The sequence below is a fragment of the Salvelinus namaycush genome, chromosome 42 (genome assembly GCF_016432855.1).
Source record: "Salvelinus namaycush isolate Seneca chromosome 42, SaNama_1.0, whole genome shotgun sequence".
Lineage (NCBI taxonomy): Eukaryota > Metazoa > Chordata > Actinopteri > Salmoniformes > Salmonidae > Salvelinus > Salvelinus namaycush.
Window position 1 is genome coordinate 8,465,676 of NC_052348.1, and position 20,779 is coordinate 8,486,454.

General features: G+C 42.5%; 1 protein-coding gene across 2 annotated transcripts in view; it reads left to right on the forward strand.

The window, feature by feature from the left end:
• LOC120034804 (zinc finger protein 69 homolog) overlaps window positions 1-7,614 on the forward strand; it is a 139,059-nt gene extending 131,445 nt beyond the window's left edge. For both annotated transcript variants that reach the window (XM_038981432.1, XM_038981433.1), the window contains exon 6: window positions 5,894-7,614. In XM_038981432.1, coding sequence (XP_038837360.1) covers window positions 5,894-6,933 — 1,040 coding nt within the window. In that variant the 3' untranslated portion in view covers window positions 6,934-7,614. The remainder of the gene's footprint in view (window positions 1-5,893) is intronic.
• The last annotated feature ends 13,165 nt before the right edge of the window (window positions 7,615-20,779 follow it).

Sequence of the window (20,779 nt, forward strand, 5' to 3'; positions counted from 1 at the left end):
ACTTTTCCCTGGATCAGATGATGATGTGTGAAAATATCACAGCATAATTAAACAGCTCGACATCAAATGCGCATCCAACAAGTATTATGTAATTATTGAAGAACCACGTTAATGACAGTATCGACTTAGGTTTTAAGTATCAAGGTAAGGTGACTCATTCTGTTGGAAGCATTCGATTTTGCAATAGCATACATTTTTGGGGGATTTATGTGCCCATGAAAACAGGTTTCACCCCGTAACATACACTGAGTGTACAAAACATCAGGAACACCTTCCTAATATTGAGTTGCACCCCCTTTTGCCTCAATTCGGGAGGACATGGACTCTACAAGGTGTTGAAATCGTTCCACAGGGATGCTGGCCCATGTTGACTCCAATGCTTCCCACAGTTGTGTCAAGTTGGCTGGATGTCCTTTGGGTCGTGGATCATTGTTGATACACACAGGAAACTTGCAGTTCCTGACACACTCAATCCGGTGCGCCTGGCTAGGGCTGTTACGGTGACCGTATTACCGAGTCATGACCACAGTCAAATTCCATGTGACGGTAACTAGGCTTCTCCAAAACTGCGCTCTGTCGCTGATGGTCATTAGTAGCATACCAAACTTGCTAACTGTCAGTCGCTAATGGTCTGGTACTCAGCGCTCTATGGTCACTCTATTCCAAGGGGTTTCCAACACTGTTCCTGGAGAGCTACCGTCCTGTAGGTTTTTTCTCCAACCCCAGTTAACTAACCTGGTTCAGATTATCAACCAGCTAATTATTAGAATCAGTTGTGGTAGATTAGGGTTGGAGTGAAAATCTACAGGACAGTAGCTCTCCAGGAACAGGGTTGGAGTGAAAACCTACAGGACAGTAGCGCTCCAGGAACAGGGTTGGAGTGAAAACCTACAGGACAGTAGCGCTCCAGGAACAGGGTTGGAGTGAAAATCTATAGGACAGTAGCTCTCCAGGAACAGGGTTAGAGTGAAAATCTACAGGACAGTAGCTCTCCAAGAACAGGGTTGGAGTGCCCTGCTCTAATCACTCTGACATCAATGCAATCAAAAATCAAGAGTTTTGATGGCCTCTATTAAAAAGAGGATCCCATCAGCTTTCTATAGGCTAGGCCTACCATTATTTATTTGTCAACTTTCATAATATTAAGCACATTACTTTGCTTTACAACGGGAGTAGCCTACCTGGCTGGCATGAAAATGAACCACAGGAAAAGCGTCTTCCATTTGCTATTTAAGTGCATAAGATGACATGTATTTTTTTTTCCTTGTTCCAACAGGTGCATGATAATGGCCCATTCTAAATCAAAACTAATTTCACACATATATATTATTTAGTATATGTAAAGATGAGATTAAATTGAGAATAGTCTGATGGGTTACAATATTATAACTTGTCAATGATATATTATCACTTGTGAATGAGGGTCAATGTGTGCAGTCTCATAGTCACACACATCATGTAGCCTAGCCCATAGCCTAGGCCATGCTTTGATAAGGTAAACTGGCCAAATAACTCCAAATGTAGCCTATACACCTAGGGACCCTGGAACACGGTTGGAGAGCACATAGCCTACAGAGCCTAGTGACGGATGTGTTTTTATAAGCCCAGTCAAAATCAAATCAAATACATTTTTGTCACGTGTGCCGAATACAACAGGTAGACAGGTAGACCTTACCGTGAACTGCTTTCTTAAAAGCCCATAACCAACAATGCCGTTTTAAGAAAATAGAGTTAACATAGGTGTTCTTTTGTCCAGGTGGGAAAGGGCAGTGTGGAGTGCGATTGCGTCATCTGTGGATCTGTTGGGGCGGTATGCGAATTGGAATGGGTCTAGGGTTTCTGTGATGATGGTGTTCATGTGAGCCATGACCAGCCTTTCAAAACACTTCATGGCTACCAACGTGAGTGCTATGGGTCGGTAGTCATTTAGGCAGGTTACCTTCGCTTTCTTGGGCACAGGGACTATGGTGGTCTACTTGAAACATGTAGGTATTACAGACTTGATCAGGGAGAGGTTGAAAATGTCAGTGAAGACAGTTGGTCCGCTCATGCTCTGAGTACACGTCCTGGTAATCCGTCTGGCCCCGTTGCCTTGTGAATGTTGACCTGTTTAAAGGTCTTGCTCACATCGGCTGCAGAGAGAGCGTGATCACACAGTCGTCTGGAACAGCTGGTGCTCTCATGCATGCTTCAGTGTTGCTAGCCTTGAAGCAAGCATAAAAGGCATTAAGCCCGTCTGGTAGGCTTACGTCACTGGGCAGCTCGAGGCTGGGTTTCCCTTTTGTAGTCCGTAATAGTTTTCAAGCTCTGCCATATCCGACGAGCGTCGGAGCCGGTGTAGTAGGATTCAATCTTAGTCCTGTAATGACGCTTTGCCTGTTTGATGGTTCGTCTGAGGGCATAGCAGGATTTCTTATAAGCATTCGGATTAGTGTTCCGCTCCTTAAAAGCGGCAGCTCTACCCTTTAGCTCAGTGCGAATGTTGCCTGTAATCCATGGTTTCTGGTTGGGATATGTACTGTATGTACAGTCACTGTGGGGACGACGTCGTCAATGCACTTCTTGATGAAGCCAGTGACTGAGGTGATATACTCCTCAATGCCATTGGATGAATCCCGGAACATATTCCAGTCTGTGCTAGCAAAACAGTCCTGTAGCATCCGCGTCACCTGACCACTTCCGTATTGAGTGAGTCACTGGTACTTCCTGCTTTAGTTTTTTCTTGTAAGCAGGAATTAGGAGGATATAATTATGGTCAAGTTTGCCAAATGGAGGGCAAGGGATAGCTTTGTATGCATCTCTGTGTGTGGAGTAAAGGTGGTCTACAGTTTTTTTCCCCCTCTGGTTGCACATGCTGGTAGAAATGAGGTAAAACCGATTTCAGTTTAACTATCAAAGTCCCCGGGCACTGCGAGTGCCATTTCTGGATGAGCATTTTCTTATTTGCTTATGGCATACAGCTCGTTGAGTGCGGTCTTCGTGCCAAAATCGGTTTGTGGTTGGAAAATAGACGTCTACAGAAAATATAGATAGTGTGGTCTACAGCTTATCATGAGGTACTCTACCTCAGGTGAGCAATATCTCGAGACTTCCTTAATATTAGACATCACGCACCAGCTGTTATTGACAAATAGACACACACCAAAACCCTTCGTCTTACTGGATGTAGCTGTTCTGTCCTGCCGATGCACGGAAAACCCAGCCAACTGTATATTATACCTGTCGTCATTCAGCCATGACTCTGTGAAACATAAGATATTCGTTTTTAATGTCCCGTTGATAGGATAGTCTCAAACGGAGCTCATCCAGTTTATTCTCCAGCGATTGCACGTTGGCCAATAGAATGGATGTTAGAGGCGGGTTACCTACTCGCCGATGAATTCTCACAAGGCATCCGGATCTGCGGACCCCTGTATCTGCGGACCCCTGTATCTCCGTCTTTTATTCATGTGAATGATGGGATTTGGGCCTGGTCCGGGAGGTCCATTCATCGTAATCGCATGTGAAAACAGAGTTTTGACTGGCAACTATCTAAAAGAGGATCCCAGCTTTCCTGTGCTGCTATATTTATTGCTAAAATCTTCAAATGAAGCACATTAATCAGCTTTACAACCGGTGTAGCCTACCTAGCATACAAAGGCGGTGCGTGAGTGTCAAGTTTGGGAAAGCAAATTTTCACCATAAAAATGCAATCCATGCATCATCACATTTGCAGACTTATGTGAGAGAGCCTACTATTCGTTATGTGATGAGTAGATTGGATAGTCATCATTTAGGCTAACAATATAACTCAATCACTGTTCTCAAGAAAGACCGCTCAATGCATGGCTGAGCGCATAGAGTAGGACTAGACTATAGGCTATATCAGAAACGTTTCTTTCTTTGAGAAAAATATGGCCTTTTTTATTGAAAAAAAGTCATGCAATTCTACTACACTTTATATGACTGGTGACATTAACATCTTTTTAATAGGACAAATTACAGGGTAGCCTATTCTGCCGATACTGACAAACAGATCAAAAACAAAGAATTGTCCATATAATAGGCCTACGAGAAGGGGAGACGCAAAGGAGGAAATTATTGTCCAAAAACAAACTTAAGTAGCACTGACCCAACAATGATAAATAGTGAATATGCGCAGTGCGCACTCACCGGGGATATTGCCGATTCTATCAGTTGGTGCCAATAAGATATACTGGCTATACTGTTCGTTCAATGAAATTGAGAATTTTGATAACTTAAAGACAGATTAGCCTTTTCATTGTCTTCTCTTTACAGCAATAACAATTTGCTTTCTAAACGATGTTTTCCCGCGATTGTATTTTGAAATATTGAGATATGCCTGGCTTGGCCTCTACTTTTCACAGACTCAACAATATATGTAAAGACCAGATTAAATTAAGAATAGTCTGATGGGTGAGAATATTATCAAGTGCTTGTCAAATAGTGAATGAGAGATGATGAAGTGTACAGCCTGCGCAAGAAACGGAGCAGAGCTCATGCCTGTAATGCGACTTTTTTCAAATCGTCATTAGTCACATCATGCGCTAGAATGTATACAATATGTTAACGTATAGCCTAATTTTTGTATCACAACTGAAGTTGCATAAATGTCTCTAAATTAAGCAGATAGGAGGACCTGTTTCTTTGTTAACCACTCAACACAGAAGCCGCATGTGCGCACTCCCTCGGGAATCGTTTGGAGAAAATATCCTTTCTATTTTATTCAGCTTTGTTCAATTGTATTCTTCATACTATTAAATGATATGAAATAATGCCATGGAATTCAAAGCAAATCTTGTCTGCTAAATTAACTAGTGTAGCCCACAGCCATATGGCATAGACCTAACATAAAGACAACTCAGAATATGCTATTCTGTTCTTCTGAAATAGGCTACATTTTCTACATATCATGTTTATTTAGACCCGTCTAAAATAAATAATGGATTTATTGTGGGGTAGGCTATATTAAATGGATCAGTGGAAGCCAGGAAATGCTAAAGGTGTTTATGTTAATTAACTGTCAATTACCGTGAGACCTGCAGTTATTTGCATAACAATCGCAGGCTGACACAATTTCATGACCGCCACAGCCCTACGCCTGGCACCTACTACTATACCCTGTTCAAAGACACTTAAATCTTTTGACTTGCCCATTCACCATCTGAATTGCACACATACACAATCCATGTCCCAATTGTCTCGAGGTTTAAAAATCCTTGTTTAACTTGTTTCCTCTCTTTCATCTACACTGATTGAAGTGGATTTAGCAAGTGACATCAATAAGGGATCATAGCTCTTTCACCTGGATTCACCTGGTCAGTCTGTCATGGAAAGAGCAATGTTCCTAACCCTATACTCAGTGTAAGGAGGCACAAAATGTTATGTAGTTACACTGCATTTCAAAAAAACTGTCCGACAGCTAGATCAAGGTAGATCTTACAGGGTTCAAGTTTAAAGTATAATTGAACTGATTAATGCTTAATATATGATACAACAACTTACACAGCCATAAATGCAAGAACAGAAAAGTAATCCATTAAGACACTCACCATGAGCATGGTTAAACAGGTTTTAAATGAACTTGTGAATTATATTGAATATAGAGCTATGTCCCCCCCCCTTATCTTAATGTAATGACATTTAAAAAATGGTCTGATTATTATCAGTGACTTATCAACAGCTGTAACAAGTAGTTAATAGAAATACCCACATATAGCCTACATACAGTATTAGATCTTCAATGGGAATAGTGGCTATTGGTTTTTCTTTAATGAAATCAATATAACTTATGTTTACATATAAAAACACATTGTAATTGACAAAAAAAAATCCATATGTAGAGTTCTCTCTGCCGTGTTTGTAAAGTCTATTTTCTAAACTCTTCCTGTAGGTGGTTGGCTGGAGGCTAACAGAGGAGACTGGGTGGCCATTTTGGAATCCCAGACCCAGACTGGTGCAGCCAAGGGCCCAGTGAACAACATCACAGAGCAGGCCTGGACCAGAGGTGACATAGTGGAGGTCAGGGGATGGGACAGCATCCTCAACTCTGGGCTGGGGAATAACACTGGTAACTACAACCAGAAACAGACAGTCGAACCCAAAACAACATCTGAACATAATCTCCATGACAACAGACTGGCTGAGACCAGGGCGAGGCGTAGATTTGGTCTGCGGGGACAGGAAAGTGAACATATGCGGCGGGAGAGTACAGACTTGGCTTACGATGCTCCGTCCTGCTCCTATAATTGTGATTCAGAGACATTGGTGGCGCCTCAGGTTAACCCCCTAACAGGTGCTTCCTTCAGTCTGCCTTCTATAGGATCTATCAACTGTAATATGGACCCTGCGATGACACTCCCTGGCCTTCGTTCTCCTCACACTCACCTTATGTTAAACCAGACCTCAGACAGTGCCAGTGCCTCATCACTAAATAGCTACACAAGCCCATTGACAAATGACAGTAGTGGAGACAGAATCAGTAAAGGTGGTGGCGTCAAAGAGAAGCGCTTCCCGTGTTCGTTTTGTGGGAAAGCCTTCAGTTTTCCCCAACAGGTGGAGATTCACCAGAGGGTGCACACGGGGGAGAAACAATTCAGCTGCCACCTGTGCCGGGCCAGTTTCTCTCACTCCTTCAGCCTGAAGAGGCACCTGAGAGTCCACACAGGGGTGAAACCCTTCAGCTGTACCCAGTGTCACATGCGCTTCGCCCAGGCTGGTCACCTGAAGAGGCACCAGAGGGTCCACACAGGGGAGAAACCATACAGCTGCCCCCAGTGTGAGAAGAGGTTCTCCCGCCAGGACCAGCTGAAGATGCACCTGAAGGTCCACACGGGAGAGAGGCCATTCGCCAGTACGCACTGCGGGAAGAGGTTCTCTGAGAGGAGCAACCTCAGGATGCACCAGCAGAAAAAACATTCCACTCTAACATAAAAAGTAACCATTCCCCTGGATAGCTTCTGACATTTAGATCAAACCCAGCATTAAAGACAAATATACATTTTCATTGTTGTCAGCAGAAAATACCCACAGATTTCAGTGTTGAATATTCCTGGGTAGAATATTTCATCCAGACATTGTGTGACATATATGGCTTAAGTCTAAAAAGTATGTTATATATTGAGAGTTTAGGACTATAAGGTTCTATCTGCAAAAAGATGGTTCTGAGATAATTGGCTTTACATTTCTGAACCCTCATTGGTTTGAATGGTGTCATCTATTTTTATCTTGTATTCTTTTTAACTAAAAAACATGAATTGGGTTATTACGAGTACTAAATAGGTAGAGAACATTGAACAGAACAATGCTATATCAATAACACCATTTTTAAGAAACATTCAGATCGAACCAAAGCTCGCGATTTTGTTTGTATCAGGGGCAAATCTGGTGCTTTTAGATAGAATGCAAGCTATATTAGATCAAATCCAGACAGGAACTTTTTTTAGGGCATGTGACCCACATTACAAGTTCGATAAGATTGACAGACATAGTAATAAAAAAGGCAAATTTAGGGAGCCTCCAAAGAGGCTGGAATATCAAATCAAATGTTATTTGTCACATACACATGGTTAGCAGATGTTAATGCGAGTGTAGCGAAATGCTTGTGCTTCTAGTTCCGACAATGCAGTAATAACCAACGAGTAATCTAACCTAACAATTTCACAACAGCTACCTTATACACACAAGTGTAAAGGGATGAAGAATATGTACATAAAAATATATGAATTAGTGATGGTACAGAACGGCATAGGCAAGATGCAGTAGATGGTATCGAGTACAGTATATACATATGAGATGAGTAATGTAGGGTATGTAAACATTATATTAAGTGGCATTGTTTAAAGTGGCTAGTGATTACATTTTTTACATGTATGGCAGCAGCCACTCAATGTTAGTGGTGGCTGTTTAACAGTCTGATGGCCTTGAGATAGAAGCTGTCTCTCGGTCCCTGCTTTGATGCACCTGTACTGACCTCGCCTTCTGGATGATAGCGGGGTGAACAGGCAGTGGCTCGGGTGGTTGGAATATGTCATCGCTACAAATAATTTACAGGACACCTAGAGATTACTATTCCCAACTAAGACTTTTTTTTTTCTCATTTAATTTCTATCTTAGAAAAAGCCCATAGAAGTATTTACAAGGAACACAAGAAAGACATTTCTGAACTTAATTAGGAATACGATCTTTTACTTTTGAAGAGAGCTAACAACTACAGGTTAAACTCAAATAAAGCATACTACTTAATGGCAAATAAATATGGTAACTATCTGGCAGCTCTCACAAAACACTACATTCATGTTTTAAAAGATACAAATGCGGTAATTAGAAACAGTGTGATTAATGACAATTTTAAAAGCTTCTATGAAAATGTAAATAAATCAGAATTAAACAACAGTTGGACGGATCCTATAGCCTTAGACTCAAGAACCCTGAAGCAATTATCAGCATTCAAAACAATCACTAAAAACAGAGATCACCCCAAAATAAATATTGGATACTATTAAAACATTAGCATGGAGAAAAGCACAATTTTAGGACAAAGTACACCTATTTACACAAATGACAACACTCGTCACTCAGTACGTCCTAGTTCCATGTATCAAACTGTTATTTCAGTTATATTAAAACCAGGAAAATCTGGAGAGTCCCCTGCTGATTATAGACCCAAAAGTTCAATAAATTGTGACAATACAATAATAGCAAATGCTTATAAGCATTAGCATGGCAAAAGTCTTACCAAACTTGATACATATCAAACAAACAGGGTTTGTTGAAAATAGACAAACAAATACAAGGACATGTTTAATACAATACGCAAAAAAACTAGATGAAGATTTATCAATAATGGCTGTTGATGCCGAAAAGGCTTTCGACCGTCTTAAATGGCATGTTCTATTCAAAACTTTGGAAGCTTTCAATTTTCCAGCTGAAATAATACATTTAAATAAAAAATTATACATTACCTGATGAAATTGCTTTAAAAAGGGCACAATACAGGGATGTCCTCTCTCCCCCATCCTGTTGACGGAATTAAAAAGAAACTTAAGTTACATATCACAATAATGTTTGGGATATCAGAGAAACCTTGAGGGAATCTTATTTGAGTCAGAAAAGGGTGTTCATATGATAAGATATACAAAACATTGCAGAGAGCATATCCACCTGACAATCTCTTAGAAACAAATATAAACTATTGGAACCAAGACTTAAAAAGAACTGATGTTGGCACAAGATGGAGGTAATGTTGGTGCATAACTAATTCAATTACAGTTAACAAATGTACACTTAATCCAGAATAAACTAATCGATAAAATGTATTATGCAAGAGACAAAATTCACAAATGACTCAATAATCCATGCTTTCTGGGCATGCTATGACGTCCAAAAGTTATGGGCTGAGTTAGAAATTGTGTTAGCTGTGCTAACATAATTGCAAAAGGATTTTCTAATGATAATTTCAATTATGCTAACATAATTGCAAAAGGGTTTTCTAATGATCAATTAGCCTTTTTAAAATGATAAACTTGGATTAGCTAACAACGTGCCATTGGAACACAGGAATGATGGTTGCTAATAATGGGCCTCTGTACGCTTATTTAGATATTCCATAAAAAATCTGCCATTTTCAAGCTACAATAGTTATTCACAACATTAACAATGCATTTATGATCAATTTGATGTTATTTTAATGGACAAAAATGTGCTTTTCTTTCAATAACAAGGACATTTTTAAGTGACCCCAAACTTTTGAACGGTAGTGTATATTATGGGGTATTGTGTGTAGATCAGTGACAAAAATCAGTGACAAAAATCTGTAAATTTAGTCAATTTTAAATTCGGGTTGTAACACAACAACATTTGGAAAAAGTCAATGGGTGTAGTTGAATACTTTCTGAAGGCACTGTAGGTTTGATTGATTTAAAATTCATGAATGAAGAAAAAATAATAGCCAGGTGCATCACTATTCACATTGAAAATCTATTACTGTATGTAGGCTATATGTATTTGTCCCTTACCTTGCTCCCCTATCTTTAGTCCACTCAGCAGATCAACGCTCTCTGGTCCATCTTCTATTGCCTCCTCTTTGACTAGCAGCAGATCAGACGTCCCATCCTCCATGTCTACTGACAGTAAGAGATACAGAGTGAGAGGATGTTGGATTAAGAAATCTGATATGAGCACCCTGCTATGGAGCATCTTCTGATTGGGCAATGAGGGATTGCTATGAGTACTATACAAACATGTTAGTTGATTTGATTACTTGACACTCTTTAACGGTGTGATAATTAGGGCTGTGGTGGTGACAATTTCGTCAGCCGGTGATTATCAAGCACATAACTGTCTGTCTCACGGTAATTAACATAAACACATTTAGCATCTCCTGGCTTCCACACAAGCCACTGATGCAGACCTTTGGAACATCTACATTTTAAAGTCTAATAAATCCATGTAATATAGCCTACACCTTCACAATAAATCCATTATTTATTTTAGACAGGTCTAAAGAAACATGATATGAAGGAAATGTAGTCTATTTCAGAAGAACATAATAGCATGTCCTTATGTTAGGTCCTGAAATAGAAAGGATATTTTCTCCAAACAATTTGCACTATTCTGTGTTGAGCGGTTAACAAAGAAATAGTTCCTCTATGCTTAATTTAGCATTATTAGTGTAACTTTAGTTGTTCTACAAACGTTGGGCTATATACAGTGGGGCAAAAAAGTATTTAGTCAGCCACCAATTGTGCAAGTTCTCCCACTTAAAAAGATGAGAGGCCTGTAATTTTCATCATAGGTACACTTCAACTATGACAGACAAAATGAGATAAAAAAATCCAGAAAATCACATTGTAGGATTTTTAATGAATTTATTTGCAAATTATGGTGGAAAATAAGTATTTGGTCAATAACAAAAGTTTATCTCAATACTTTGTTATATACCCTTTGTTGGCAATGACAGAGGTCAAACGTTTTCTGTAAGTTTTCACAAGGTTTTCACACACTGTTGCTGGTATTTTGGCCCGTTCCTCCATGCAGATCTCCTCTAGAGCAGTGATGTTTTGGGGCTGTTGCTGGGCAACACGGACTTTCAACTCCCTCCAAAGATTTTCTATGGGGTTGAGATCTGGAGACTGGCTAGGCCACTCCAGGACCTTGAAATGCTTCTTACGAAGCCACTCCTTCGTTGCCCGGGTGGTGTGTTTGGGATCATTGTCATGCTGAAAGACCCAGCCACGTTTCATCTTCAATGCCCTTGCTGATGGAAGGAGGTTTTCACTCAAAATCTCAAGATACATGGCCCCATTCATTCTTTCCTTTACACGGATCAGTTGTCCTGGTCCCTTTGCAGAAAAACAGCCCCAAAGCATGATGTTTCCACCCCCATGCTTCACAGTAGGTATGGTGTTCTTTGGATGCAACTCAGCATTCTTTGTCCTCCAAACACGACGAGTTGAGTTTTTACCAAAAAGTTCTATTTTGGTTTCATCTGACCATATGACATTCTCCCAATCTTCTTCTGGATCATCCAAATGCTCTCTAGCAAACTTCAGACGGGCCTGGACATGTACTGGCTTAAGCAGGGGGACACGTCTGGCACTGCAGGATTTGAATCCCTGGCGGCGTAGTGTGTTACTGATGGTAGGCTTTGTTACTTTGGTCCCAGCTCTCTGCAGGTCATTCACTAGGTCCCCCTGTGTGGTTCTGTGATTTTTGCTCACCGTTCTTGTGATCATTTTGACCCCACGGGGTGAGATCTTGCGTGGAGCCCCAGATCGAGGGAGATTATCAGTGTATGTCTTCCATTTCCTAATAATTGCTCCCACAGTTGATTTCTTCAAACCAAGCTGCTTACCTATTGCAGATTCAGTCTTCCCAGCCTGGTGCAGGTCTACAATTTTGTTTCTGGTGTCCTTTGACAGCTCTTTGGTCTTGGCCATAGTGGAGTTTGGAGTGTGACTGTTTGAGGTTGTGGACAGGTGTCTTTTATACTGATAACAAGTTCAAACAGGTGCCATTAATACAGGTAACGAGTGGAGGACAGAGGAGCCTCTTAAAGAAGAAGTTACAGGTCTGTGAGAGCCAGAAATCTTGCTTGTTTGTAGGTGACCAAATACTTATTTTCCACCATAATTTGCAAATTCATTAAAAATCCTACAATGTGATTTTCTGGATTTTTTTTCTTCTCATTTTGTCTGTCATAGTTGAAGTGTACCTATGATGAAAATTACAGGCCTCTCTCATCTTTTTAAGTGGGAGAACTTGCACAATTGGTGGCTGACTAAATACTTTTTTGCCCCACTGTATTTAGATTTTTTAAGGCTGCATGATGTGACTTTAATGATGATTTTTTAAAAGTTGCTTGAAAGCCACGAGCTCTGCTTTGTTCTTTGCACAGGCTGTACACACTACATCAGTCACTCATTCACAATTTGACAATGTTACGTTCCCCAGTTTCTGTGTTGTAGCTTTTGTATTAGAGTGTGTGTGTTTCAGGAGATAGCTTCCTGAGTTCTCCCCAACCAGCTGATTGGTCGACTCAATGGCTAATTGATGATTGGAGAGCTGACCCCGCCCCCTCGTCAAGAAGCAGCTGACTCTAATTACTATTGCCACCTGAAGATAAATGCCAGTGTTCTGTTCAGAAGAGAGATCCTGAGAGAGATAGAGAGAGATATATATCATTATAGGCTGAGATTGAATGTTGGATAGATCATTGCTGAGAGAGAGGTTTATGGCTGAGGGGTTATAGCATGTTGGTTGTGAGTATGCACTGTGTTAGTTGTTGTTGGTAGCAGCTTGGCTATGTTCTGTGTTTGTTGCTTGTTCAAAGCTTCTTTAGTGGCCTGAGTTAGTTTACTCAGTTTTGTTGTAAAGTGTTTGAAATTGTTAATAATTATTCTGTTTCATTTGTTCCCAGGGGGAAAGGGGAAGGCACCTAGGGAGTGCTCAGGCAAGAGGCCCGAGGGCATACATATACCCGTAGTATATTCACTGTCTAGGCACACTAGGTAAGACCTGGGCGGACCACCCCCTGTATTTTGGTTAAGGCACCAGGTAGTGCTAAGTTAGGTAAGTTAAGTGGGTAGGCAGGTTAGATAGGAGAGGGGGAGCTTTGATATTTACTTTCTTTCCTTTGGTTCCGTCCAGCCCCTTTCCCCCATATTACCGTGTAGGAAATAAATCCTAGTAAACGGTAAATTCTGCCTTTGTCGTCCTTTCTCGCACCTACGGTCCATACCTCTTTCGCTTCACGGAGAGTTGAGTTGCAGCAGGGAGTTGCGTTCCCTCTTTTTAGAGGTGTGCGTAACAGACAACCACTTGATAATGCCTAGAAAAATCCTTGCCTTTTGTGGCCAGTGGCCGTTGTGCCCTTCTCCCTGAGTGCTGCGTGCTCCATCACGTGATCGGGTCTTTCTCACAGGCTACAAGTGAAGACCGACACATCGGGGACGCAACTGGGGGCATCCTAATTCAATTCCGAGGTGCATATTGAAGATGTTGGAAGAACTGTCCACATTTACTTTTTGTCAGCCAACAAGATGAGTAGGCCTAACGAACAGCAAAAGCACTAGCCTTTGTCAATCTACTATCCTCCATAGTACAAAAGTCAACCTATTTTATTCTGTGCGAGAAATAAATATTCCAAACATAGTCTGGGACAGTTGTGGGATGCGATAGATCCCAAATTAATACAACCACTAGCATCAAAAAAGCTTTTTTACAATATGTGGCTGACGCAACAGATCAGAACGTTTAGCTTAAAATGTTGATAAACTATTAGGTTATTTCTTCACATTATAAGCGCTGCAATGCACATATGGTATTAGGCTATAAGCACGAATGTTCCATTAGCGGAAAACACCATTATCAAAAGTGAACGCAAATGCAATTATGCATGTAGTGCTATTATTATAAAGGTGCATTTTTATGGTGAAAATTATCATCCCCAAACTTGAAACTCTCGCATTGCTTATGTATGCAAATTAGGCTCTACACCCCTTGTAAAGCAGATTAATGCGCTTAATTTTAAGAAGTTATTTGGCCACTTTAGTTGTGATACAAACCGTATTAGAACATATAGACCTATGGCCTAGGCTACATGAGGTGTGCGACTATGATTCGAAAAAGTCGCAAAAAAAGGCATTGTTTCTTATTCTGGGCATCATTCACAAGTGATAGGCTAATATTGTCACTCATCAGACTATTCTTAATTTAATCTTGTCTTTACATATACTAAATAATATATGGGTGAAATCCGTTTTGATTTAGAATGGACATTATCATGCACCTGTATCAAAACAGGGGCACCGGGGAAAAATACATGTCATCTATGCACTTAAATAGCAAATGGATGCTTTTTCACGTGGTTTATTTTCATGCCAGCCATGTAGGCTATACTCCTGTTGTAAATATAAGCAATGTGCTTAATATTAGGAGAGTTGAGAAATAAATATAGCAGCCTATTGAAAGCTGATGGGATCCTCCTCTTTTTATTAGCGGCCATCATATAGAAATGTTGCGCAACATGAGCTCATGTGCTCTCATGTAGTGTTTGATTAGAGTTTTGAATACATTTGCATTGTTGTCAGAGTGATTAGAGGGACAATAAAGTGCTGAGTACCAGGCAGTTAGCAAGTTTGGTAGGCTACTATTGACCAGCATCAGAACTTGGAGAAGCCTAAATACCGTGACTAAACGGTCATGTGGAATTTGACCGCCTTCATGACCGCCGGTGTGGTGGTAATACGGTCACCGCAACAGCCCTAGTGATAATTGAAAGGAATAGTCCCACACTTAAGACAAAATGAATCAAGACCTGGGCCCGTATCCACAAAGAGTCTCAGGTTCCCACCTGTCTATATAGTCTTATTAATTATGATCTAAAAGACTAAACTGATCCTAGATCAGCACTCCTACTCTGAGAGGCTTTGTGGATACAGGCCCTGACCTAATTCCATTTTACATTTACTGTACTTTTCTCAGCATTTTTCCATTGAGGTACTGAAGCACACTTGTCGTTTTTTGTTTGTAACAGCCCCGCGTCCCCACCATCACACAATTACTGTTGTTTACGCAATCCAAAAATGTTCCATTATAAATTGCAATCTGGGTCAGGTGGGCATCATTTGACAGCTTATTCTATTGTCAACATGACTAGCTAATACAGTGGTAGGCTTTCAAAAGGTACTTCAGACAAACAGACTGTAATTTTGGTGCACATAGAATGGAGTCATGAGTGTATTCAAGTGCGGCTAATGTTCTTCACAGTACGACAAACAGGCTCATTGTGTTCAGGACAACCCAGGGTTTAACGCATGTCATCCTTGTAACTGTGGATCAAACATAGCGATCATAAACGTTGATACTGTAAATGACATGTTTTCAAAAATGGAAATGTTAAGTGCACATTTGGACTCACAGGTGTGTGGTTTGCTAATATGACATCAGTGGTTGTTATAATCCTCAACGTCTCATCTTTCAGAATGCATTGACTCAATTCCCAGCATTCCCCTCACTCAGACAACAACAAATGTGCTAAAGCACAGGTGTCAAACTCATTCCACGGGGGGCCAAGTGTCTGCGGGTTTTCGCTCCTCCCTTGTACTTGATTGATGAATTAACATCACTAATTAGTTAGGAACTCCCCACACCTGGTTGTCTAGGGCTTTATTGAAAGGAAAAACCAAAAACCTGCAGACACTAGGCCCTCCGTGGAATGAGTTTGACACCCCTGTGCTAAAGTAACCCAATTAGCGGGAGGGATGGGGGCATCTTGTCTTGCACGGTGCTTAAATTTATAACGGCTGTCAGTCAAAACCCATACAGTGATGGGAAGCGGAGAACCTGAGCCCTGACGTCATGTATAGCATGTTACTGTATAGCCACCGCGTTCTAATTTAGGCGCGTATCAATGAAAAGAAAATCTGCCATTTTCAATCAGTATATGGGATGACTGGCTGTGAGTGGAAAGGGCTACACCTATCATCATTAAACCCACCATGGTGGACATAAATATGATATTGTGGGTAAATATGAGTCAGCTATGATAGGTCAAAAGTCATCCGACAAACCTGAATAAACAATGTACAGCAAGTGTTAGTGTGTGGTGTATTGGTTATAGAACGCTGTCGGGTGTGTATGCAGAATAGGGTGAGATCAGTGATGTATACTAAAGAGAGTCTCAATGAAAGTCTTAGAATGAAAAGTCCCATTTTGTGTTTTTAAACAAGAACTACCATATGAAAACCACACACCTCAACTAAAAATCTGCATGAACTTGATAAACTGCATTATTTCTCATTAAAAGTGTTGTGAAAAAAATTCAGTAGTTGAATGGATGTAATGAAATAGGCATTTGTGAACATCATATAGCCTACACAGTACAAACACAATATGTAACAGACATTTTACCTTAAATATGCCATATACATCACACAATGCCTGGATCAACACTGAAATCTGTTACTCTCGTTATTCCAAATGCATCTGTAGATATTTTATGTTGACAACAATGAAAATGCACATTTGTCTTTAATGCAAGGTTTGATCTAAATGTCAGAAGACCTTTCTCCCCTGTGTGGTGCCACTTCAGGGTGCCAGCCTGGGCGAAGCGCATGTGACACTGGGTACAGCTGTAGGGTTTCTCCCCTGTGTGGACCCTCTGGTGGATTGCCACCTTCTGGGGGCAGCTGAAGCCTTTGTTACAGAACATGCAGAGGAACCGTTTCTCTTTACTATTGCCTGATGTGGCTCCCCCTCCCTGAGCCTGGGCTCTAGCCCTGTTGTTTGAGTTCAATACCTGATCGAAAAGGACGCGGCCATGTGAATTGGAAGGTGCCATCGACGTGGACACTGGGTCGCGATCCCTGAGACCGTCCTCTTTCTTATCTAGGCGCCCTTCAGAGTATCCACTACTACTGTACTGGTTCCAGTCCCCTAACATTGGATTAGTCTGTATCTACGCCCACAGGCACGTCACCAGGTATCATCTCTGTAGCATATGAACAGGACGATCTTTAACGCGTCACCTGAGTCAAGATGGGACAGAACCGTCCTCGGGCTCAGGTTACCGTAAAGTAAATACTCAGCCCAGTCGCTCCAGCACAATTAAAGTCTCTGTCTGTCTCTGACTTGAGGGTGGCATTCGGCGTTCCACTGACCTCCATCATGCTGCGTCGGGTCCTGGGCTGCGCTGGGGTGGTGGTGTTGTCCTCCGTGGCTGTAGGGGGCGCTCCAGCCCCTCCAGTCTGGATGTCTCTGCTGTGCCGTGGGTCCTCCTCTCCTTCAGACCTCTCCTGCTTGACCCCAGGACCTGCAGCCTCTGCATCTGCAGACTGACACAAGAAGAGAGGAGGTTATTATCAGTGCATGAGTTGAACTGGATAACAATGTCTCACAAGCTCCCCTATGGCAGATAAATGAAGATGTAAGCAAGTGAATAGCTGAGGGTAGCCTTTCTGAAATAAACTGGCAATTTTGATGTAATACTATTACACTAACCTCTATCACTATAACTTGCTGGGTTGAGGTTCCACTCCCCTCATCAACAGTGATTGGTCATCTTTCCATGTATTGTGTCCCGCTGGCTTCACAAATCTCCTGTAGCCTCCAGTGAGGTGTCCTTCACCTGAGAGAGTGATTGGGGGAAAATAGGTGGTTAAGTTAGGTACTGTCAATGCTCAACGCTATATTGTACACTATTGGCAGTTTTGACACTGACTAGAATTGGCAAGGATGTAAAGCAGGGGTGGCAAACCGGCCAATCCGCCCATGGGTGGTTTCAGTAATAAAATAAATGTACAAACTCAATATACTTTACAATTACTAAAACAAAAAAACTGTGGAGAAATGATAATGGTCCCACATTCATAGTTTCATGACTGTGTCCAGCTTGTTAATAATCAAGTCTAATGACTTCCGGCGCCGACAGACATGAACGCCTCGCATTCCTAGGAAACTATGCAGTATTTTGTTTTTTAATGTGTTATTTCTTACATTGTTACCCCAGGTAATCTTAGGTTATATTACATACAGTCGGGAGGAACTATTGGATATAAGAGCAACGTCAACTCACCAACATTACGACCAGGAATACGACTTTCCCGAAGTGGATCCTCTGTTTGGCCTACCACCCAGGACAATGGATCGGATCCCAGCCGGCGACCCAAAACAACGGCGCCGTAGAAGGGGCAGACGGAGCGGTCTTCTGGTCAGGCTCCGTAGACGGGCACATTGCGCACCGCTCCCGAGCATACTACTCGCCAATGTCCAGTCTCTTGACAACAAGGTAGACGAAATCCGAGCAAGGGTAGCATTCCAGAGAGACATCCGAGACTGTAACGTTCTTTGTTTCACGGAAACATGGCTCACTCGAGACACGCTATCTGAGTTGGTACAGCCACCTGGTTTCTTCACGCATCGCGCCGACAGAAACAACCATCTCTCTGGTAAGAAGGGCGGGGGTGTATGCCGTATGATTAACGAAACGTGGTGTGATCATAACAACATACAGGAACTCAAGTCCTTTTGTTCACCTCACTTAGAATTCCTCACAATCAAATGCCGACCACATTATCTACCAAGAAAATTCTCTTCGATCATAATCACAGTCGTGTATATTCCCCCCCAAGCAGACACATCGACGGCCCTGAAAGAACTTCATTGGACTCTATGTAAACTGGAAACCACATATCCCGAGGCTGCATTTATTGTAGCCAGGGATTTTAACAAGGCTAATCTGAAAACAAGGCTCCCCAAATTCTATCAGCATATCGATTGTACTACCAGGGCTGGCAAAACCCTAGACCACTGTTATTCTAACTTCCGCAACGCATATAAGGCCCTCCCTTCGGAAAAGCTGACCACGACTCCATTTTGTTCCTCCCTGCCTATAGACAGAAAATTAAACAGGAAGCTCCCGGGCTCAGGTCTGTTCAACGCTGGTCCGACCAATCGGATTCCACGCTTCAAGATTTCTTCGATCACGTGGACTGGGATATGTTCCGCATTGTGGCGAACAATAACATTGATGAATACGCTGATTCGGTGTGCGAGTTTATTAACAAGTGCATCGGTGATGTTGTACCCACAGCGTCTATTAAAACATTCCCCAACCAGAAACCGTGGATTGATGGCAGCATTCGCGCAAAACTGAACGCGCGAACCACTGCTTTTAATCAGGGCAAGGGACCAGAAACATGACCGAATACAAACAGTGTAGCTATTCCCTCCGCAAGGCAATCAAACAAGCTAAGCGTCAGTATAGAGACAAAGTAGAGTCGCAATTCGCCGGCTCAGACACGAGAGGTATGTGGCAGGGTCTACAGCCAATCATGGACTACAAAAGGAAAACCAGCCCCGTCGCGAATCACAATGCCTTGCTCCCAGACAGATTAAACAACTTTTTTGCTCGCTTTGAGGACAATACAGTGCCACTGACACGGCCCGCTACCAAAACCTGCGGGCTCTCCTTCACTGTAGCCAACGTGAGTAAAACATTTAAACGTGTTAACCCTCGCAAGGCTGCAGGCTCAGACTGCATCCCCGGCCGAGTCCTCAGAGCATGCACAGACCAGCTGGCTGGTGTGTTTACAGACATACTCAATCAATCCTTATCCCAGTCTGCTGTCCCCACATGCTTCAAGAGGGCCACCATTGTTCCTGTTCCCAAGAAAGCTAAGGTAACTGAGCTAAATGACTACCGCCCTGTAGCACTCACTTCCGTCATCATGAAGTGCTTTGAGAGACTAGTCAAGGACCATATCACCTCCAACCTACCTGACACCCTAGACCCACTCCAATTTGCTTACCGCCCCAATAGGTCCACAGACGACGCAATCGCCATCACACTGCACACTGCCCTAACCCATCTGGACAAAAGGAATACCTATGTAAGAATGCTGTTCATCGATTACAGCTCAGCATTTAACACCATAGTACCCTCCAAACTCGTCATTAAGCTCGAGACCCTGGGTCTCGACCCCGCCCTGTGCAATTGGGTCCTGGACTTCCTGACGGGCCGCCCCCAGGTGGTGAGGGTAGTTAACAACATCTCCACCCCGCTGATCCTCAACACTGGGTCCCCACAAGGGTGCGTTCTCAGCCCTCTCCTGTACTCCCTGTTCACCCACGACTGCGTGGCCATGCACACCTCCAACTCAATCATCAAGTTTGCAGACGACACTACAGTGGTAGGCTTGATTACCAACAACGACGAGACGGCCTACAGGGAGGAGGTGAGGGCCCTCGGAGTGTGGTGTCAGGAAAATAACCTCACACTCAACGTCAACAAAACAAAGGAGATGATCGTGGACTTCAGGAAACAGCAGAGGGAGCAGCCCCTTATCTACATTGACGGGACAGTAGTGGAGAGGGTGGAGAGTTTTAAGTTCCTCGGCGTACACATCACGGACAAACTGAAATGGTCCACCCACACAGACAGCGTGTTGAAGAAGGTGCAGCAACGCCTCTTCAACCTCAGGAGGCTGAAGAAATTCGGGTTGTCACCAAAACACTCACAAACTTTTACAGATGCACAATCGAGAGCATCCTGTCGGGCTGTATCGCCGCCTGGTACGGCAGCTGCTCTGCCCATAACCAGAAGGCTCTCCAGAGGGTAGTGAGGTCTGCACAACGCATCACCAGGTGCAAACTACCTGCCCTCCAGGACACCTACACCACCCGATGTCACAGGAAGGCCAAAAAGATCATCAAGGACAACAACCATCCGAGCCACTGCCTGTTCACCCCGCTATCATGGTCAGTACATGTGCATCAA